This window comes from Cryptotermes secundus, unplaced genomic scaffold (assembly GCF_002891405.2).
Source record: "Cryptotermes secundus unplaced genomic scaffold, Csec_1.0 scaffold618, whole genome shotgun sequence".
In the NCBI taxonomy this organism is placed as follows: Eukaryota; Metazoa; Arthropoda; class Insecta; order Blattodea; family Kalotermitidae; genus Cryptotermes; species Cryptotermes secundus.
Window position 1 is genome coordinate 270,013 of NW_019734973.1, and position 17,776 is coordinate 287,788.

A 17,776-nucleotide genomic window follows, 5' to 3' on the forward strand; every position below is an offset into this window, starting at 1 on the left:
TACAGCATGACAGTGTCATCAAGGTCTTCAAGAGGCTTGTGGGGAATCTGCATTGCCTTACAGAACAGTGGCAAGGCAGGTAGAAGCCTTAACGTGGGACATCAAAATGTGGCAGACATGCATCGGCCAGGTTGTCCTAGTGTCAGTGAAGAAGAAGTGTATGCTCTTTCCGCGTTACTGGAGAGTGATCGACGCCATATGATTGGTGAGCTGGCTCGAGAGACAGGATTAGCGCATACGACTGTGCTTCACATTCTGAAGGAATGCCTGGGCATGAGAAAAACTGGATCACAATGAGTTCCGCATGATTTGACGGAAATGCAGAAATGGCTACGATACGACACTGCTCATAACCACTTGGAGCGCTATGAGCGTGAAGGAGAGGCTTTCTTATGCTGTATCATTACACTGGATGAGACATGGGCCAAATCGTATGAGCCACAAATGAAATGCCAATCATACGAATGGCGTCATTACAGGTCACCACGAAAAAAGTTTGTCAGAACCCCAGCAATGTGAAAGTTATGGTGATTCTCATGTACGACTGTGATGGTGTTATCCTAATGCATACTGTTCCCTGACAGCAGACCGTCAATGTGCAGTATTACTGTTCATTTTTGGAACACAACCTGTGACCAGCCTTGAGAAAGAAGCGGCGACACTTTCTTGCAGAAACCACCCATCATTTTGCAGGACAATGCTCAGCCGCATGCAGCGCAAGCTGTGGCAGATTTGTTCGATCGATGGGGCTGGGAAGTGCTGTACCATCCACCATACTCCCTGGACTTAAGCCCTTGTGACTTCAACTTGATTCCTAAAATGAAGGATCCACTTTGTGGCATTCGCTTCAGAACCATTCCAGAGATTCTTCAGGCAGTAGACCACTCCATTCGAACTATCAACATAACAGGTGCTGCTAAAGGTATCCTATGACTTCTACATCACTGGCAACGGATTGTACATAATGCTGGTGACTACACTGAATGACAGTAAAACTTCAAAACATGCATCTATTTTGTATCAGTTGTAAATAAATAGTTGCCACTATTAAAGTTCCAACCCTCGTACAACAAAATAAATGCGAATTGTGTGATTAAAAAAGGCCACTATCAGCACTTCAACCATGTAGTAGACAATATTAAAATAACATAACATGAAGTAGAATGATGATCCAAAGGTTGATATAAATGCAAGGAAACTGGTACAGAAAATAAAAAGGTACAAAATTTTAATTCATAACACAAGAATGTGACATATATGTGTATAAGTACAGGAATATTGAAAAAATGATACAATTTACAAGTATCCAGCTGTCATGAGTTCAGTACCAAATATCATACATTATTTCCTGCAAGCAACACAAGGTCTGACTATAAGTGGACCAATTCTGCACTAAAGAAATATATTGTTATTAACAATTAATGAGTCTGGCCACCTTCAAAGTATTGTTACTTTGTACACACATGCCTGATATACAGATAAACTCTCTTATTGCAGTTACAGGCCAATTATTATAAGGTATCCCCCCAAAAGTGTCTCTACCTTGTTGTGGTGGCGGGGCTTGCGTGACTTTGTGACCTGGAGAGCTATGCCGGCAGTAGTTTAACTACCAGTAGGTCCTCCAGGTTGGGGGTTGGGCATGAATTTTATTCAGAAACCTAACAACCAGCCTCGGGTCATCCATTCCTAAGGCAGCACATATTGGTTGTGGAGACTGGCTGTAGAGGAGGCCAAGGCTCAACCAGGGCTGTAGCACCAACTGGTAGGTAGGTAGGTAGGTAGTTAGGTAGGTAGGCATACTGTATCAAGTCATAAATTATTTTTCTTTGTTGTCTGCTACATATCAAACAATGCATTGAATACAAGATGCAGGTTTTGAAAAAATCTGTATTTATTTTATGAATTAATGATAAAAAAAAGAAAATTGGAAAAGTGTACATCAATTTGGAATCCACACATTTTCAAATGCATCACTGGCTTTAAGTTAATTTATTGCAGACACAACTTCACGGTTGCAAAACTAATCAGGCTATAGATATCACACTGAAGAGTCATAATTGTTCTTCCTGTATTTTGGTAAGCATTCACTACACTGAAAAATGTTTTAAACAAATAATAAAGATATATTAACTTCATGTACATCATATACTGTAAAGTAAAAAGAAAGTAAAGGTATCCCTGTAACAGGCTGTGGAGGCCCATAGGGTTGTGAGATGTTGAGGTTCCCACATTTTCTAGACAATCAGCTCATAGATGGCGGCAAGGTTGTCAGCCCTTCGCGCAGGCTGCCCTTTATCCCCAAGAACATTCCAAGAATATTCCTGGTACTCATTTCTGTTAGAGGCTGAGTTGACCACAGGGCCATAGTGCGGCTGGATACTAAGATTTTGTATGATGAGTTACTTTTGATAAAACTATTAAGTTCAGTTTGAATGAAGTTATAGCAGACAACCTCTCTGTTACAGCCACAATAAAAGGAGAAAGAAACATGCTATATTTATGTGAAAATAACAAAACAATATATACACTGTTCTTTCTTCAATGTTAACTGATGACCAGATGTGTTTTATGGGAGTTTCTTCATTGTAAGACTCTGTATGACAATACTGATAGATACAAATGTTTCATGAAGGTTGGTATTACACTGTGCAACCTATCAATGATGATCCCTAGGAGCACCATACTGGGAGACCTCACTGAAGAGCCAGGACTATTCTTCCATAAGGTTGGTATGATGCATAAATTGCATAATCTGATACAGATTTTAACCAATATTCATTTCCATGAGGTACTGGTTAATGAATTTTCAGCCTCGCTAAAGTTCACCAAAATGGCATACAAAGCTGTTGCAATAACATTTTGCTTATTATGGATGTGAACATATATTTGTACCTTGACTACTATTGGCCATAGTGGCTAGTTCACCCTCACCCTCACCAACGTCCACCTTCATCTCCAAATCATCATCATCCTCAAGAACATCACCATGTGGTACCATTACAGAGTCAAGGGGCAGAGGGTCAGTACTAGTAGCTGCATCCAAGAGTGGAGACAACTTCTCAGCTTCGCTGTCTTCATCTTGTGTCTAAGGAAGAAATACGTTTTTAAATGACAAATCACTTTCATACAGCCAGGCATAATCCAAGCACCCAAATATTTTAATATAAAATTTAGGAAAAGTGTGCATGAATTATGTGATGAAATGTAGTATGTGACTGACAGGCATATAGATGCCACACGGAAATTCTCTAGAATTTTTAGCTGAGTTAAACTTACCAAAACTGACAGTCTCTTGCCATGCTAGTGCGTCAATACATTTTGGAACCATGTGGTTTGGTGGATGGATGCCAATGTTTTGGAGGAACTTGCTGCATTGATCTTCAGAATACTGGCTTATCTACCCTGAAGACAGAGCCTACAGAAACACTCCTACACATCTACCAAACTATATGACCACATCCTAAACCATAATTTTGGTACTCACTGATATAAGAACCACAACTGTCATATTTTAAATGTGTTTGCTTATTTATTATTTAGCAATATTGTCAGTAGTTCAGACAACAATGCAGTGAATGATAAATGATCAGTAAATTATAATTTTGGAAGGGAAAAAGCCATGATCTAATCTGAAGTACTATCCATGCACTTTCCTGAGAGATTGAACAAAGCTGTCAAAAATCTCAGTCAGAAAATCTGGTGTGGGAGTATGCAGCAATTAAAGGGTTAAACATTACCTCATCCTGATCAAGTACAGTCTTCTCATTAACAAGCCTCACTGTGTCACGAGGCCTGAGTGCACTCTTATCACGGCTGTTGGGGCGACTGCAGTGTTGAACTAACAGTGGTGACTTTGTTGTTTGATCCTTGTGACTCTCCTCTTCTCTAGCCAGAAGTACGGACATCCGGAACTGAAGCATATAATACAAATAAAACCTCGTAACAAACTATCACAGACCTAAATATTCAAATGCAAAATGTCCATATCTGAGAGGAGTGCAGTCTTCAAAGACATGCTCAGCTCAAGATAATCTACCACACTTTATGCAAGTTCCTTCCATATCTTGCTTCTGACGTTTTAACTTCAGAACAGGTGAGGGATACATGAAGACATGCCATACTTAGTCAAAAGTCACAAGCACTTTTTTTGCCTGCTCTTATAATCAAGGTGCATGTTGTATACATCAGCACTTAACAGTTAGCAGTGGTTTGCTGGAACAACGAAGGCATGAGTATATTGTTGCAAACCGGGTTCAAAAGTGTAATTTAACATTTTCAGTGCTGGGAGAGTGCCTTAAAATAGGCTGGAACTACTTCCTTCCTCAACACAACCATCTTACCACCATATGTCAGATTTCATATATTGACGATAGACTGTCATGTGTATGAGTGACTATAGATGAGGTTTGGATTGGTAACTGGATTTACTGAACACTTACAAATTGTAACTACACATAACTATAGTAAAAAAAAAGTAAAAGTAAGTAAAGCTATCCCTGTAACAGGCCATGAAGGCCCATAGGGTTGTGAGACATTAAGGGTCCCACATTACCTTGACAATTGGCTCAAAGATGGCGGTAAGGTTGTCAGCCTTACGTGTGGGCCCAGGAAAATTATTTCATTAATTCCTGGTACTCATTTCTGTTAAGAGGCTGAGTAGACCCCAGGGCCTAGTGTGGCTGGAAGGATTAGGTCAATTGAAAAAAAATCCAATGACCTCATCGGGACTTGAACCCATGACCTTCCGGCTTGTAGCATAGTACCTTAACCACTACGCTACCACATACCCCACATGTAACTATAGTGGTATCGCTAATTCACACACTCTGCAGTTCACTACAGCACATACTAAGGCTTCACCAGTCATTGACTGTTGATGCATCCCAACAACGTCCTCTGCTTCCAAGCTCACATTCTTTATGGCTAATGACTGTCCCACAATTAACTCATTGCTCCAACTGTTCTGCTTCTAACATCTCAGCATGGACAGCACAGAAAACACAATTCCTCTGTTGCTGTCGCCACTCCTGCATTTGCGTCTGTTGGGATGCCCATGTGATTGCTACTCAACCACTGCCTAGCAACTGCCATTGTTTACATAGCAACAGCTGTTATATAACTGCTTATCTAATGGTTGTTGCCTAGCAATGGGTCAACATGCTTGTTGTCTCGCAACATGTTTTTAACAAGCCATTGTCAGGCAATGGACGGCCACTCAGATATTCTGGCTTTCAGGCAGCATGCCAAAATATTATCTATACTGAAGATTCAACAAATCACTTCCACTACTACATCTGTATTCTGCAAAAGTGTGCTGTGAACGTAACCCTAGTAACTCACACATTCAAAGTCTTTTTATGCAAACAGATTAAAATAATAACTTTCTTGAAATGGCTCTAACGATTTAATTCAACTTCACACATTCATAGACAGCATCACAAATAATACTGAACAGATCTAACATTAACGGAAGACAGAGATAGATGGTGATGCTTAGCTGATGGACAGCCTATATAAAAGTGGAAATGCTGAAGGAACAAGGTAACAACTAATTCCTACTCAGAGTTTGGGGGCACTGGACACCATATTCTATTCTGTTGGATCCAATGTCAAAGCTGGTAAAACAAGGAGTTCTGGTATGATTCTGGCATCCTGTGGACCACTGCCACATACCACTTGTTACATAAACTTTTCAGAATATGTTCATGATCAATATGCATGCATCAATGAACAGCTTCAAAATCTATTGACAAAAGCCTCCTTGAAGCAAAAAAAAAAAAAAAAAAAAAAAAAAATTTCTNTTCTGTAAAAACAATCTGGACTAGACTACAACAGTCATCCTACTTCCCCATTACCCCAAACTGTTAATGCTAAGGAACGTTTCCATTTCTTGACACAACCAACAGCTCAGTAATCTATGAAGTTACTGCTTAGGCTTGTAAGGTTATACCTCTGGAGTGTGGCATGCACTGCTTCTTGGACTCTTTGTTAACATGCACTCTTCAGGACTGGAAGCTTGTTTCAGTGATGATGGAGTTCTCTCAATGCTGGACCTGGTTAAGTACAAACACACATTCAACATTCAGTATTTATGTACACTATAAGTCAAGTACAATTATGATCACAACCACATCAGACCTGTTGAGCACCTCAACTGCCTGTGCAGCCACTTCCTGGTCAGGAGTTTCAGCAACATCCAAGGGGGGAGCTGCAGGTACAGATCGCGTTGGACAAGGCCCATTGAGTGCCTCAATGAGGGACACTGACTCATAGCCCGCTGGAATGTTTTCACAACTTCCCTGCAGAATTAAAGCAAACCTCTCACATATTATTTTATAACAAAAATAACAACATTCAAAAGCAAAGCATTTCAAATCAGTACTGGAAAAACTAACAAAAGATTATACAAAAGTCCTGTGACTTTATGTCATAACTGAGTCTGAGTGAACGTTATATGAGCATGGGTCCTATCCACAATAGTTTTGGAACTATGGGAATCAGAAATGTACAAGGGTAAATCAATAAGTAAAGACACAAATGTCATAATTTTAGAAGTAGAGGGAATTCTGTGATAAAAGCTGTGTAACCGATTACTCCTTTCAGTAATATACCTCGCCTAATTTATGCATACCTTCATTTATGTAACTACTGTATCTTAACAAAACTTAAATTACGAGTTTGAGTGAACTGTGTACATTATCATGCATTATAAATTGCCATGAACATATATTGAATTAGGATGATTCAACATCCTATGACTTCTTATGAAACTCGAGATTCAGTCCTCTCTTTGTTCTTATAATGTATGATGTAAGCCCAAAGAGTAGGTAGCTAGGAGCTTTACAGCGGTACTTCCCACTAATAGCCAATCGGCTTGCTGAAATTCCAGTATGACATCATACTAACACTGACTTGTCGTGATGTAAAGCCCTTTGTCAAGAGGAGAAGCTAACTAGTTCCCAAGCGGTGCAGACGTGTTCGTACGTGTTCCATCTTCGCACAAACTACTACTGGTCCTTAGCACAAAATGTAATAAACACATGTAACTACAAGCAACTAATAAAGTGTAAGTGTTGTAAAGTTGTCACGAGTTTCTTTGACCGCCTTCATTGGAGCCAAGGCCCAATTAATCACCATGTGACAGTCTCATGTACCCTGACTGGGTGGCACTCAAAAACCACAAAGGTGAGGCTACATCATCACGGACCTCCGCAGAATCGCTAAAGGCAATTCACCAAAGGCAGCTGCGGCCAACTTGACTTTCACCAGAGTGCAGCTGTGGCCAACATTACCCATCTCTGGCCAACAGCCAGCACCCACAAAGTGACAGCTACCAGTGGCTTCCAACTTCAAAAGCAACCACAAAACGTGACTGGCTACAAATGGAGATCAGTGCGTAGCTACAACCCCACAAACACAACCGGCAACAGTTGGCAATAAGATCTGCAAACCTGTCTGCAGCTGCACCAATTCTTTGTTGCCAGTAGTTTGCATGCAATGTTAATTTTAACGATGGCAGCAACATTATAGGACTGTAATTTAACTGAACAGCATAGTATAATTAGATTTTTGAACACTAAAGGTGCGGTAAACATATAGTCATATGGTACCACACTATGGCAATGCTTGCGCGAATCACAGAAACATGTACAAGTGGATTAAAAGATTAAAAGTCAGTCAGAAAAGTGATGACGACATACACCATTCTATGAGACTAGTCAGTTCCCACTCCACATCTTCAAGACTGTACTGAATGAATAACCTGAGAAAACTAATGGGTAAATTTCAAGCTAACTGCAGAGACATTTTTGTTAAGCATCAGGCCAGTACATTCCACAAATCAAAATAAGATGAATTTCTGAAAGAAAAAAAGATGCATGCATGATGATAGGCACCATTAATTGACAGCTGACAAGGCTGGAAGACTCTGAATTTGCTGGTTATCGAAAAGTCACTAGTCCATTGCAAATAGGGCTTTTCTTGCTCATGTTGACTAATGATGAAACTTGGGTTTAACAGTTTGAGCCCAAATCAAAGACACAAAGTGTGGAGTCAAAATGTTCATGGTCAATAGCAAAAATAAATTCAAAAAGATCACCAGGAGGTAGGTTACGCTTACAACTTTTTGGAACATCGTAGGACCTATCTACTGTGATTACCTGGAAGGCAAATGAACCATCAATAACCAGTATTAATCCAATCTCTTACTTACTGAATTATCCTCATAGACTGAACTCAAGGAGTGTTATGGGGGGGGCACTTTATTGGGAAAACAATAAAATGATCACACTGTATAGTTCACATAGCTTAAAGAAATTATACACTGCATGACATTCCTACTGAAATAATGCAGGCATGCTCTGTCATGCTGGAGTACACCTGCAATTGTCTTCACAAAGCAACATTCTGCAAGAGGTCTGGCAGTTCATTTGAAAAAATACCATGTAAATGTCACCTATCATACATTGTGGCAAGATGTATGTTCCTAGCAGCTGGTCACCAATGACATGACATCACACCACACACTTACCAAGAAATAAATTTGGAAGTTACAAGTACTTTCTGTGTGAGCTGTCTTGAGTTCATATGTTAGGGGGGGGGGTCTTGTATTGTTGCCTTCACTGAGAATAAAATGTGATTAACTAGTGATGCAAATGCAGGTGTGAAGTTAACCAATGGTAGAATTCTAACTGCCTACCCAAGTCTGCAGGCTGAATATGCTGGATGGATATGGTATGGATACTGTCTTCAGTGTTTAATGTTCTCCAAATTCTCATTCAGAGAACACTGAAGCAGGAGAAAATTCTTTGAGTACTGATGTGTGGGATGTGCTGGCATTTCAGTAAAGTTTCCCCCTCCTCAATCACAACCTGTCAAATGACACAATTGCAAACATGCCATTTTCTTGTAAAACTTCGTGGATATTAAGAAACACTCACTGAGCTGATATTCTTCACTGCTGATATTCCTCAGCAGCACTGGCATTTTCATTGCAGAACTCAGTATAATGCACACCCACATATTCTTCACTGGAATATGTAAACACAGCTGCTTCTGTTATAATACAACATGACCTGACTACACAGCTCACTGGCTCACATGCTAACAGTGCACTAGACTGAATAAACACACACATTCCTGCTGCACACATGTGCTACACTGAAAATACCCATAGCTCTGAAACTGTTGGGAATAGGATGTATGATAATATAACATTTTTCACTCATAATGAACTCAATTCATTAGCAAGAGGGACCCGCAGCATAACACAACAGGCAGAACAACCCGCCACTTCGAATACACATGCAGACAGAACAGACCACATAGTAACAAACAAAAACCATGATAAGGAAGGACAGCAGTTTCCTCATTTATAATTTTAAAACATATGATGATGACCTTATGGGTCAAAACATGTAGTGAATAACTTTTGATAAGTTAAAATTTATATTATATGTAAAACTTTTAAACAGAATAAGTTTTAGTAAGGTTTTTTTAGAAAGACATGCTGCATGTGAGGCTGTGAAACAATCTGAACTAACTGAAGTACAGCAGGATGCTACAATATAATATCACTACCCCAGATATTCATTTATCCTTACAAAGACAATCACAGTACAGGAATCATGCTGCAAATTCAAAAATTAGTTTTCCTTTTATTATGTTAAATATCAAACCAAAAAATCACTTAAAATATAATTTGAAAGAGCTTAAGGCAACTGCAGAGATGTCCTTGTGCTTAATTAAGCACAAAATAAGAAGATATAAGGGGGAGCAGAGGTACAGTTCCATTCATTCATAATCTTGGAACTAGATGGAGCTCAGCTTCATGATCTGGCTCTTATGCCCCTGGTACCCACTGGATAGGAGACTGATGGGCCTCAAAGCCAGTCTGGATGCTGCAGAGAAGAGAAAAATCTTTTCCCCTGCTGGCAATCAAACCAACTCCTTGGATACCCAGTCCACACCCTAGTCACTATACTAACTGAGCTATTTGAGTTCTATATTTTATGTTGTCTATCATGAACTATTTTTGAGAGAATTAATAATGATCTGAACTTCATGTAAAATATGGGTTACACTGGACATCATGAAGAATATTTAATTTGCCTGCAGCTGTTCAAAAACTCAAGTTATCTCGAGTGTTACACCCCATCAAAAGAACTCTTTGAACTGGTAACTCTGTTAGTGCAGACTAAGCAGCCTCCGTAGTCTAGAGGTAACGTTCCCACCTCATAACTCGTAGTACGCGGGTTCAAATACCCAGTGGAGGTCGTGGAATTTTTAAGGGCGGAAAAATTCAGGAAACAAGTCCTCCGGGAGGGACTTTAAGCCGTGGGTCCCGTGTCGTAGCTTTACGGCACGTAAAAGAACCTCGTATCTCCGAAGGAGGTCACTGAGCCAAATTAACTGACGTTTCCCGCCCAACAGCAGTCACTAATACCTCCGGTAGATGGGGGAAGCATTATAGATACCTCTCAGCTAGTAGAGCCGGTCTCTCTGGTTGGGCGGAACTGATGGTAAGCACCAGTACCGGTAGGATATAGAGACTGGTAGAAATCATAGGGGGAAGCACACTGGACCAATACAGGTCTCAGTGCATGGGGAAACCCACCCTCTCCAATAACTAACTAACTAACTAGTGCAGACTACCAACACCTCACTTCACTGAACTTCAGTAGTTCTGATAACTGTTTCATGTATGGCTTACAGCTTCTGGTAAAACAGATAAAGAGTTCAGTCTAAGATATAAAAAGTAATAAACATAGCTAACTTCTTGAAGTCCTAGCTCACTGGTTACCTCTGGAGGCAAGATGGCCCCTTGGGGAGCTGTGGTGGACTTCTGTAGTGCACGAATTTGTAACAAGGCCCGGAAGGGTGCTCGGCAGATGGGACAGTTATTTGCCTAAAACATATAATGGTATATATTAAGTGCCTCTAAAATTCTGTTACACATTGTTCTCTTATATTGTTGCTGCTAAACACAATGCCTGGCACATAGAACAAGGCTAAGGCAAACTCTACTGATATATACATTCACACACACATAAACAGGATAGAATTCTGGCCTGAATTACTTGTTCTTGGTCAGACAAGGATGTATAACATTTCCAAATGTTTCTGCTGTGATGCTTGTTAAATAACGTGTCATCAGCTGGGTTTTGAAGGGAGAAGGCAGGCTGTGTTCACCATAAATAAGTTAGCAAAGCTATTTTGAGGTGAGTCCATATTACCACTATCTGCTCTGTTGTGACACTCATTTTGTGTTCAGCTACTAGCCTGAGTAGATCTTTTAACCATATGCATAGTGGGAAAGGTTAAGTGTCCTCCTTTCATAGTGTCATAACACTGTAACATGCATGTAACCCCAGTCACAGTATGCTGCTGTCGAAATTCCATACAGCCAGTAGAAGGAGCACAGAACTAATAATTCTGTGCCATTGCTTCCAGACAAGTCAACAGCATCATTTCTAGAAACACATGACCAACTGGCAATGTTTGAACCATACAAGAAAAAAGGTAGAGTCAAATGGGAGAACACAGAAATAAGTTTCTGTATTGTAATGGAAACTTCTAGAACTTGCTACACGCTGTCTTTATAAAGCATCCTCAAAAATCTGAAGTACTTAAGGCTGAACATACCAAACAACCATCTTTCTTCAATTTTGTAGTAAAGTTACTTTCCTCCAGATGACTAAAACCACATTTCTAATTAGGCATAAAGAAACACGTTGGTTAGAGAGCACAAATTGTATGTAAATTCTACACTCAAAGATTTTAACCCTTTCAATTCTCTCAAACTAAGCAATTAACTGAGGTCCTTGTACACCTGTCATGATGATATGTGGCTGATGCTTAGAGACTGCAGTTCTAAATGTTAATATATGGCATAATCATGAAAAATATTTTACTTCCTCTAGGACAAAGACTTTTCTCTTAAAATTATAATTACTTGTACATTTTTACAAAACAGCATGACAATTCTCAAATGGCATCAAAGTCACCTTATTTTCAGAACTCTTAATAAAAAATCATTAGGCACAACATGTGTGGAAATAAAATGATGAGCCTACAAACCCCAAAAAGTATCCTTTTACAGACAACTAAACAAAAATACTTCCTACAGAAACAATGACATTAAACAAAATGGCTTTGGCTCATTTTGAACCTTATAACAAAGTATAAAAATTATATTTTACAAAGCATAAAACTCATGCCTTCAGTAGATACCTAACTCTTCTATAAATTTCACTGTTACAGAAAATTTCACAGATTTGCCCTCTTTCGGCAATCAACAAACTACATGCTACCGATAATGTTAAGGGAAGACCTCAACCTATACCCCAAGGATGCTGTGTGTCCAAGCAGACCCCTCATATAATTACTGAAGCCTGGCCACATCCAATTATCTGTAGTTTGTCTGTCCCGACAAGACAGCAGTCAGATCCCATTCTCTTTTCTCCAACTACACAACTTCTCCTTATCACAACACCGTTCACTACATATTCTGTCATATCTGACTAATGAAAATATATCACTGATATATTGGTAAAGAGTGATTTCACACATCCAACCTGGTAGCGGAGAGAATCAGCACAAGAGTTGCACAGGCAGAGATGTCGGCAGGGCAAAATCAAAGTGTCTCTTACATCACACATGCATATCACACATTCTGAACCATTGTCTTCTGTATCCTCATCTCCAGCACTCTGAAACAAAATCAATGTTCAGCAGATTATAACATCCCTAAGATCCATCTTAGTGTTAACCTCCCAACTACACCTCTATCCTGTAAACTCCCTATGAACTTCCTGCCCCTCATGTACCTATAAATGCCTAGGCTAGAAACCTTTTCCACTTCACTAGCCTAACTAGGTCATGGAGATGAATCATTACCTTCCTTGTGTACACCTTTGGCTTCTGAGATTTAGCTGTATCACGTTGTAACATGACACCTGAATGCCAGAAATGTGCAGTCAGCGAAGCACAGCAGAGACACCTACTACTAGACAATACATACTTATAGTTACTATAGGATTCTGACGATGGTGTATAACACACTGATATATTGGGTTTCTGGACTTATCCATCGTCCTAGTTTTTAAGATAACAAAAAACACGACATTTCAGAAACTGGATCTGTCGTGTTTTTTGTTATCTTAAAAACTAGGACGATGGATAAAGTCCAGAAACCCAATATATCAGTGAATACATACTTACTTACTTACTTACTCAGCCCTTCTGGAGGAGCCGCCAATTCTGCAGCTACTCAAGAATTTCCCAGCATTTTATGGAACCTGAAGGTTCATTACCATGTTCACAAGAGCCCTCCATTGGTCCATATCCTGAGCCAGATCAATTCAATCCATACCATCCCACCCTATCTCTCTAAGATCCATTTTAATATTGTCCACCCACCTACACCTTGGCTTTCCCTGTGGTCTCTTTCCTTCTGGCTTTCCCACCAACATACTATACGCATTCCTCGTCTCCCCCATTCATGCTACATGACCTGCCCACCTCATCCTCCTTGACTTGATCATTCTAATTATATTTGGAGAAGAGTACAAGTTATGAAGCTTCTCATTATGCAGTTTTCTCCAACTTCCTGTGACTTCATCTCTCTTTGGTCCAAATATTCTCCTCAACACCCTCAGTCTATGTTACTGCTAAACAATGGCTAGCTAAAAACATTCCTGTGGTGACAAATATGCTTGTAAAAATCAAAGCGTTGACCCAAATTAAAGCAAGATTCCAAGACAATGAATTCATGAAGAACAGTAGTGGAACCCTTAGAGGTGGTGATTTCTATTGGGTTCTCAGGCACCTTATAAAAGTCCATAAATTCATCAATATTAGCATATTCAATAGCTGAAGTGTTAACCAGATCACATTTTCAACAAGCAACAACTAAGCAAGCAGTTGTTGAAGACTTTATTTTATGCATTATAACTACAGTAATCTTTAAGAGTGTTATAATTATTTGTAGTTACAACTTGTGAGTGTCCAATAAATCCAATCATCAAATCTAGAAACCACAATTATTTGTCATGCTAACCCTTTACACATGAAAATATGTTGCAGCTGTTGTAACATTTTTGTGACAATGCAGGGTAAATGAGGTGGAAGGAAAAAGTGAACCAGTATAGGTCTCAAAGTGAGAGTGAAGATAGAGGCATGGAGCCCAGTACCATCCAAATGTAAGCAATGACATGGTTAAGAAGAAACACTGGAAGAAAACACACACAGGTACACTTTGGTACACTTTGCTGAGTTTGTAATCACAGTTGGGGATATGAGGGTGCTTGACTATCTCCATGGCTTCCCTCAAGATGCAGGGATGGTATGTATGGATGTTTGCTATGGCTTCAATTATACTGAATTGAATGAGTCTTCTTTAGCAAATAGCCCCATCCAAATGAGAGCACTATGCTCCACAGCCCACTGTAAGACCACTACATCATTCACCATGAAGACGGTGACTGCTATATATGCAAAAATGTTGAAGCAATTTCAATATGTGACATGGATAAATCCTGAAAGCCAAAGTTACACCCAGAGGCTGACAACAGATCAAGGCTGCAAATCCTGAAGAAAGGAACATGAAGTTTCTCATTAAGCAGCAGCCTACACTGTCCAGTTACTTCCATCTCCCTGAAGTCAAAATATTTCCTTGAAACCATGTTATGTACATGTGATGGATGCTGCATAGACTAAATTAAATCTCTGACATAAAATAAAAGATGATAATTATAATTAAAGTCAGTATCAATTGACTAAATCAGTGATATACAGTTTCTTAAGGACTGACATAAATGTGACAGTAAAAACACACCTTGTTATTATCATTGTTCTTGTTTTCAATACCATAAATTTCCTGTAAAAGATAGCACAGTCCATCCACAAACAGCTTTTGCTTCAACGCTTTGAGGACATATGTCCCATCTGAATGGCGGTCTACCACTGCAATTGTTGTGTGAGACTGTCGTGGTTCTGAAAAAGAAATGGTTAAATGAAGCCTCACAAAGTTCAGTCACAGGTATACACTGCAACAGTATCTCATATCAAATATTTATTTGAACAACCAAAATGGAATTTCTATCTTTACTCTCAATTTAATATAACTAAATCATAAAGGAAAAAATTACATTTAAACCCTCACTTCATATTAACGCACACCATTTTGTACCACTAATGTTGAATATTTACTTACCTTGGTTCTCTAAATTTCCTATGCTAGATCTTAATTGTACACTTCACAATCTTATTCATAAATCAAAGAAAGCAAGATGCTAAGCTCCATATGTATGCACAGTGGAAACATACTAGGAAATAGTAATATGTTTGGAGTGAAAAGATAAGACACAAAATTCTCTTCTGATCTTGGTCAGGGGCAATAGTGGGTGGGCTGTTGTTTGTCCAGCCCTCACTTCTTCTACTCTCCCACACTGGGTGTCCAATAGCCACCAATTTCAGCCTACTAGCAAAACACCAAGGCTTAAAGTGTTTGTGCATGAATAATTCAGTATTCAAGACCATTATAATTTAGCTGTGAAATGACATAGACTATCAAACCAAGGTACTCGCTTATATAAATCTTCATAATATATTCATCATGGAAAAGGTGCTGTAGTAATTTTTGGGGCTATGCTACAAGCCAGAAGGTCGCGGGTTCAAGTTCCGATGAGGTCACTGGATTTTTTCAATTGACCTAATCCTTCCAGCCGCACTATGGCCCTGGGGTCGACTCAGCCTCTAACAGAAATGAGTACCAGGAATTAATTAAATAATTTTCCCAGGGAGTAAAGTGCGGCCAGCGCGTAAGGCTGACAACCTTACCGCCATCTTTGAGCTGATTGTCTAGATAATGTGGGACCCTCAACCTCTCACAACCCTATAGGCCTTCACGGCCTGGTACAGGGATAGCTTTACTTTTACATCCCATATTTATGTGAAACGCAGACACTAATATATAAAATACTGTAAAAATTTGACAGAACTTTGGTACTGAACAAAAAGAGAAAACATGTTTTGACTGAAAACATATTGAATGACATCAGCACTCAACTAGATGATAGTCCCAAAAATCTGTTCCACTACTTAACTCTACACTGTGGTGTTCAAAAAGCTCTGATGTTTTATGTGTTTCAGAAATTGGTGGTTAGCAGTCTGTTAACTACCCCAAATTTGTGTTTCTCTCTGATGAACAGTTTACATCAAGTGACTCTGACATTCAAAACAGAAACTTATGGAATATATAAAATCCCCTCACATGGCCTTATGTCTCATAGAATACCAGGGCCACATTTCTCGAACACATTACACATTCTGAATGCTATGTTAGCTCAATTCCAACACCATTCTTCAATGAACTGAATGACTCTGTTTTCTCAGGTAGGTCATGAAATTCTGTGTTTATATGTTCTGGACCTCTCTAAAGTGTTTTAAACCTACATCTACTGAAGTGGTTAGTCGCTGGCTTCTCACCGCAGCGGCCCGGGTTCGATCCCAGGTCTGGTCATGTGGGATTTGTGGTGGACAAAGTGGCACTGGGGCAGGTTTTCTCCGAGTACTTCGGTTTCCCCTCCTAATCTTCATTCCACCAATTGCTCCACAATCACCCTCACCTATCATCTGGGGCTGGTACAATAGGCCAGAAGTGGACAGAGTACAAGGGACTTACTCCCACCCCACTAGCAATTAAAAAAATACATCTACTGGGCAGTAGTAATTTTAAAGCTTATGACACAGTTCTCAATTTACATGAGTTATACCTTTCTGAAATCATTGGTTTCTAGGTTAGAGCCATTAACTTCCAGACTGTGCTCCAATAAAACTATACGCGTACAATATAAAGCAAAAAAAAAAAATAATGTTAAAACAGACATATCACATTTAGTTAATTGTTTAGTTACTGTGAGTTCTTATATTGTCACACTGTCAAAACAACCGTTTCAATGAAAGGAACATTCAGATTCCAACCAGGATATGTATTTCTTGAATACTCGTAGACTATCAGCATTCTTAAACTTATACTTTCAGTAGCAAAAATAAGTTTTGAAATTTAAAAGTCCAAAGTCTTCTGTTTATATCTTATAAAACTTCATTCAAAAATAAATTTGATAAAAATGTTATATACGTAAGTCAGTTTCAATGAGTTAAAATGCCTGTACCACTGGGCCCCACCAGTGGGGTAAAATAAAAGACAGTGACATATGAAGAGTTTTATCTTCTGGGATATAACATTGTATAATCTGTTGAAAGTCAACTGACCAAAATGTTAATAATAAACTGTGTTTCATGTTAAAATGAATGTTTCAGTGACATATACATATGACATATGACAGTGACATATGAAGAGTTTTTCCTCTGCAATGTCAGTTGACTATAATCTGTTGAAAGTCAACTGACATTGCAGAGGAACATGTCGCCTCCATTTTCAGGATTGAGGAATAAGCTAAGCAAGAAACCAGTGTGAAAGCAGGTGGCAAGCAAAATGCTTATTCCTTTCTTTCTTTGGCTTATTCTTTGACCCTGAAGATGGAGGCAACATTTTCCTCTGCAATGTCAGTTGACTTTCCACAGACTACAAGGTGCTACATCCCAGAAGACAGAACTCTTCATTATTACTGCTGTGAGAACCTCAAATGATATTGTGACATGTTGAGCTATGGATCACCCCTACCTCCCCAGCGGTACGCGGCGGTAACGTAACGCTCGCGTTACTACGGTAATAGGCGAGTTCCCGCCCCGCCACTCCCCTCCGCGGTGACGT

At 39.4% G+C, this 17,776-nt stretch overlaps 1 protein-coding gene across 2 annotated transcripts in view; it reads right to left on the bottom strand.

Annotated features, from left to right (window-relative positions):
• The window catches only part of LOC111869133 (probable E3 ubiquitin-protein ligase MGRN1), a 39,421-nt gene that overhangs the window by 16,188 nt on the left and 5,457 nt on the right, over nucleotides 1-17,776 (bottom strand). For both annotated transcript variants that reach the window (XR_002843614.2, XM_023860373.2), the window contains exons 5-11: nucleotides 14,837-14,994; nucleotides 12,576-12,710; nucleotides 10,802-10,906; nucleotides 6,139-6,299; nucleotides 5,951-6,053; nucleotides 3,738-3,911; nucleotides 2,893-3,085 (exon numbers count right to left, since the gene is read on the bottom strand). Coding sequence is in view for 1 of the 2 variants with exons in the window: in XM_023860373.2 (XP_023716141.1) it covers nucleotides 2,893-3,085; nucleotides 3,738-3,911; nucleotides 5,951-6,053; nucleotides 6,139-6,299; nucleotides 10,802-10,906; nucleotides 12,576-12,710; nucleotides 14,837-14,994 (1,029 nt within the window). In the remaining variant the exon portion in view is untranslated. The remainder of the gene's footprint in view (nucleotides 1-2,892; nucleotides 3,086-3,737; nucleotides 3,912-5,950; nucleotides 6,054-6,138; nucleotides 6,300-10,801; nucleotides 10,907-12,575; nucleotides 12,711-14,836; nucleotides 14,995-17,776) is intronic.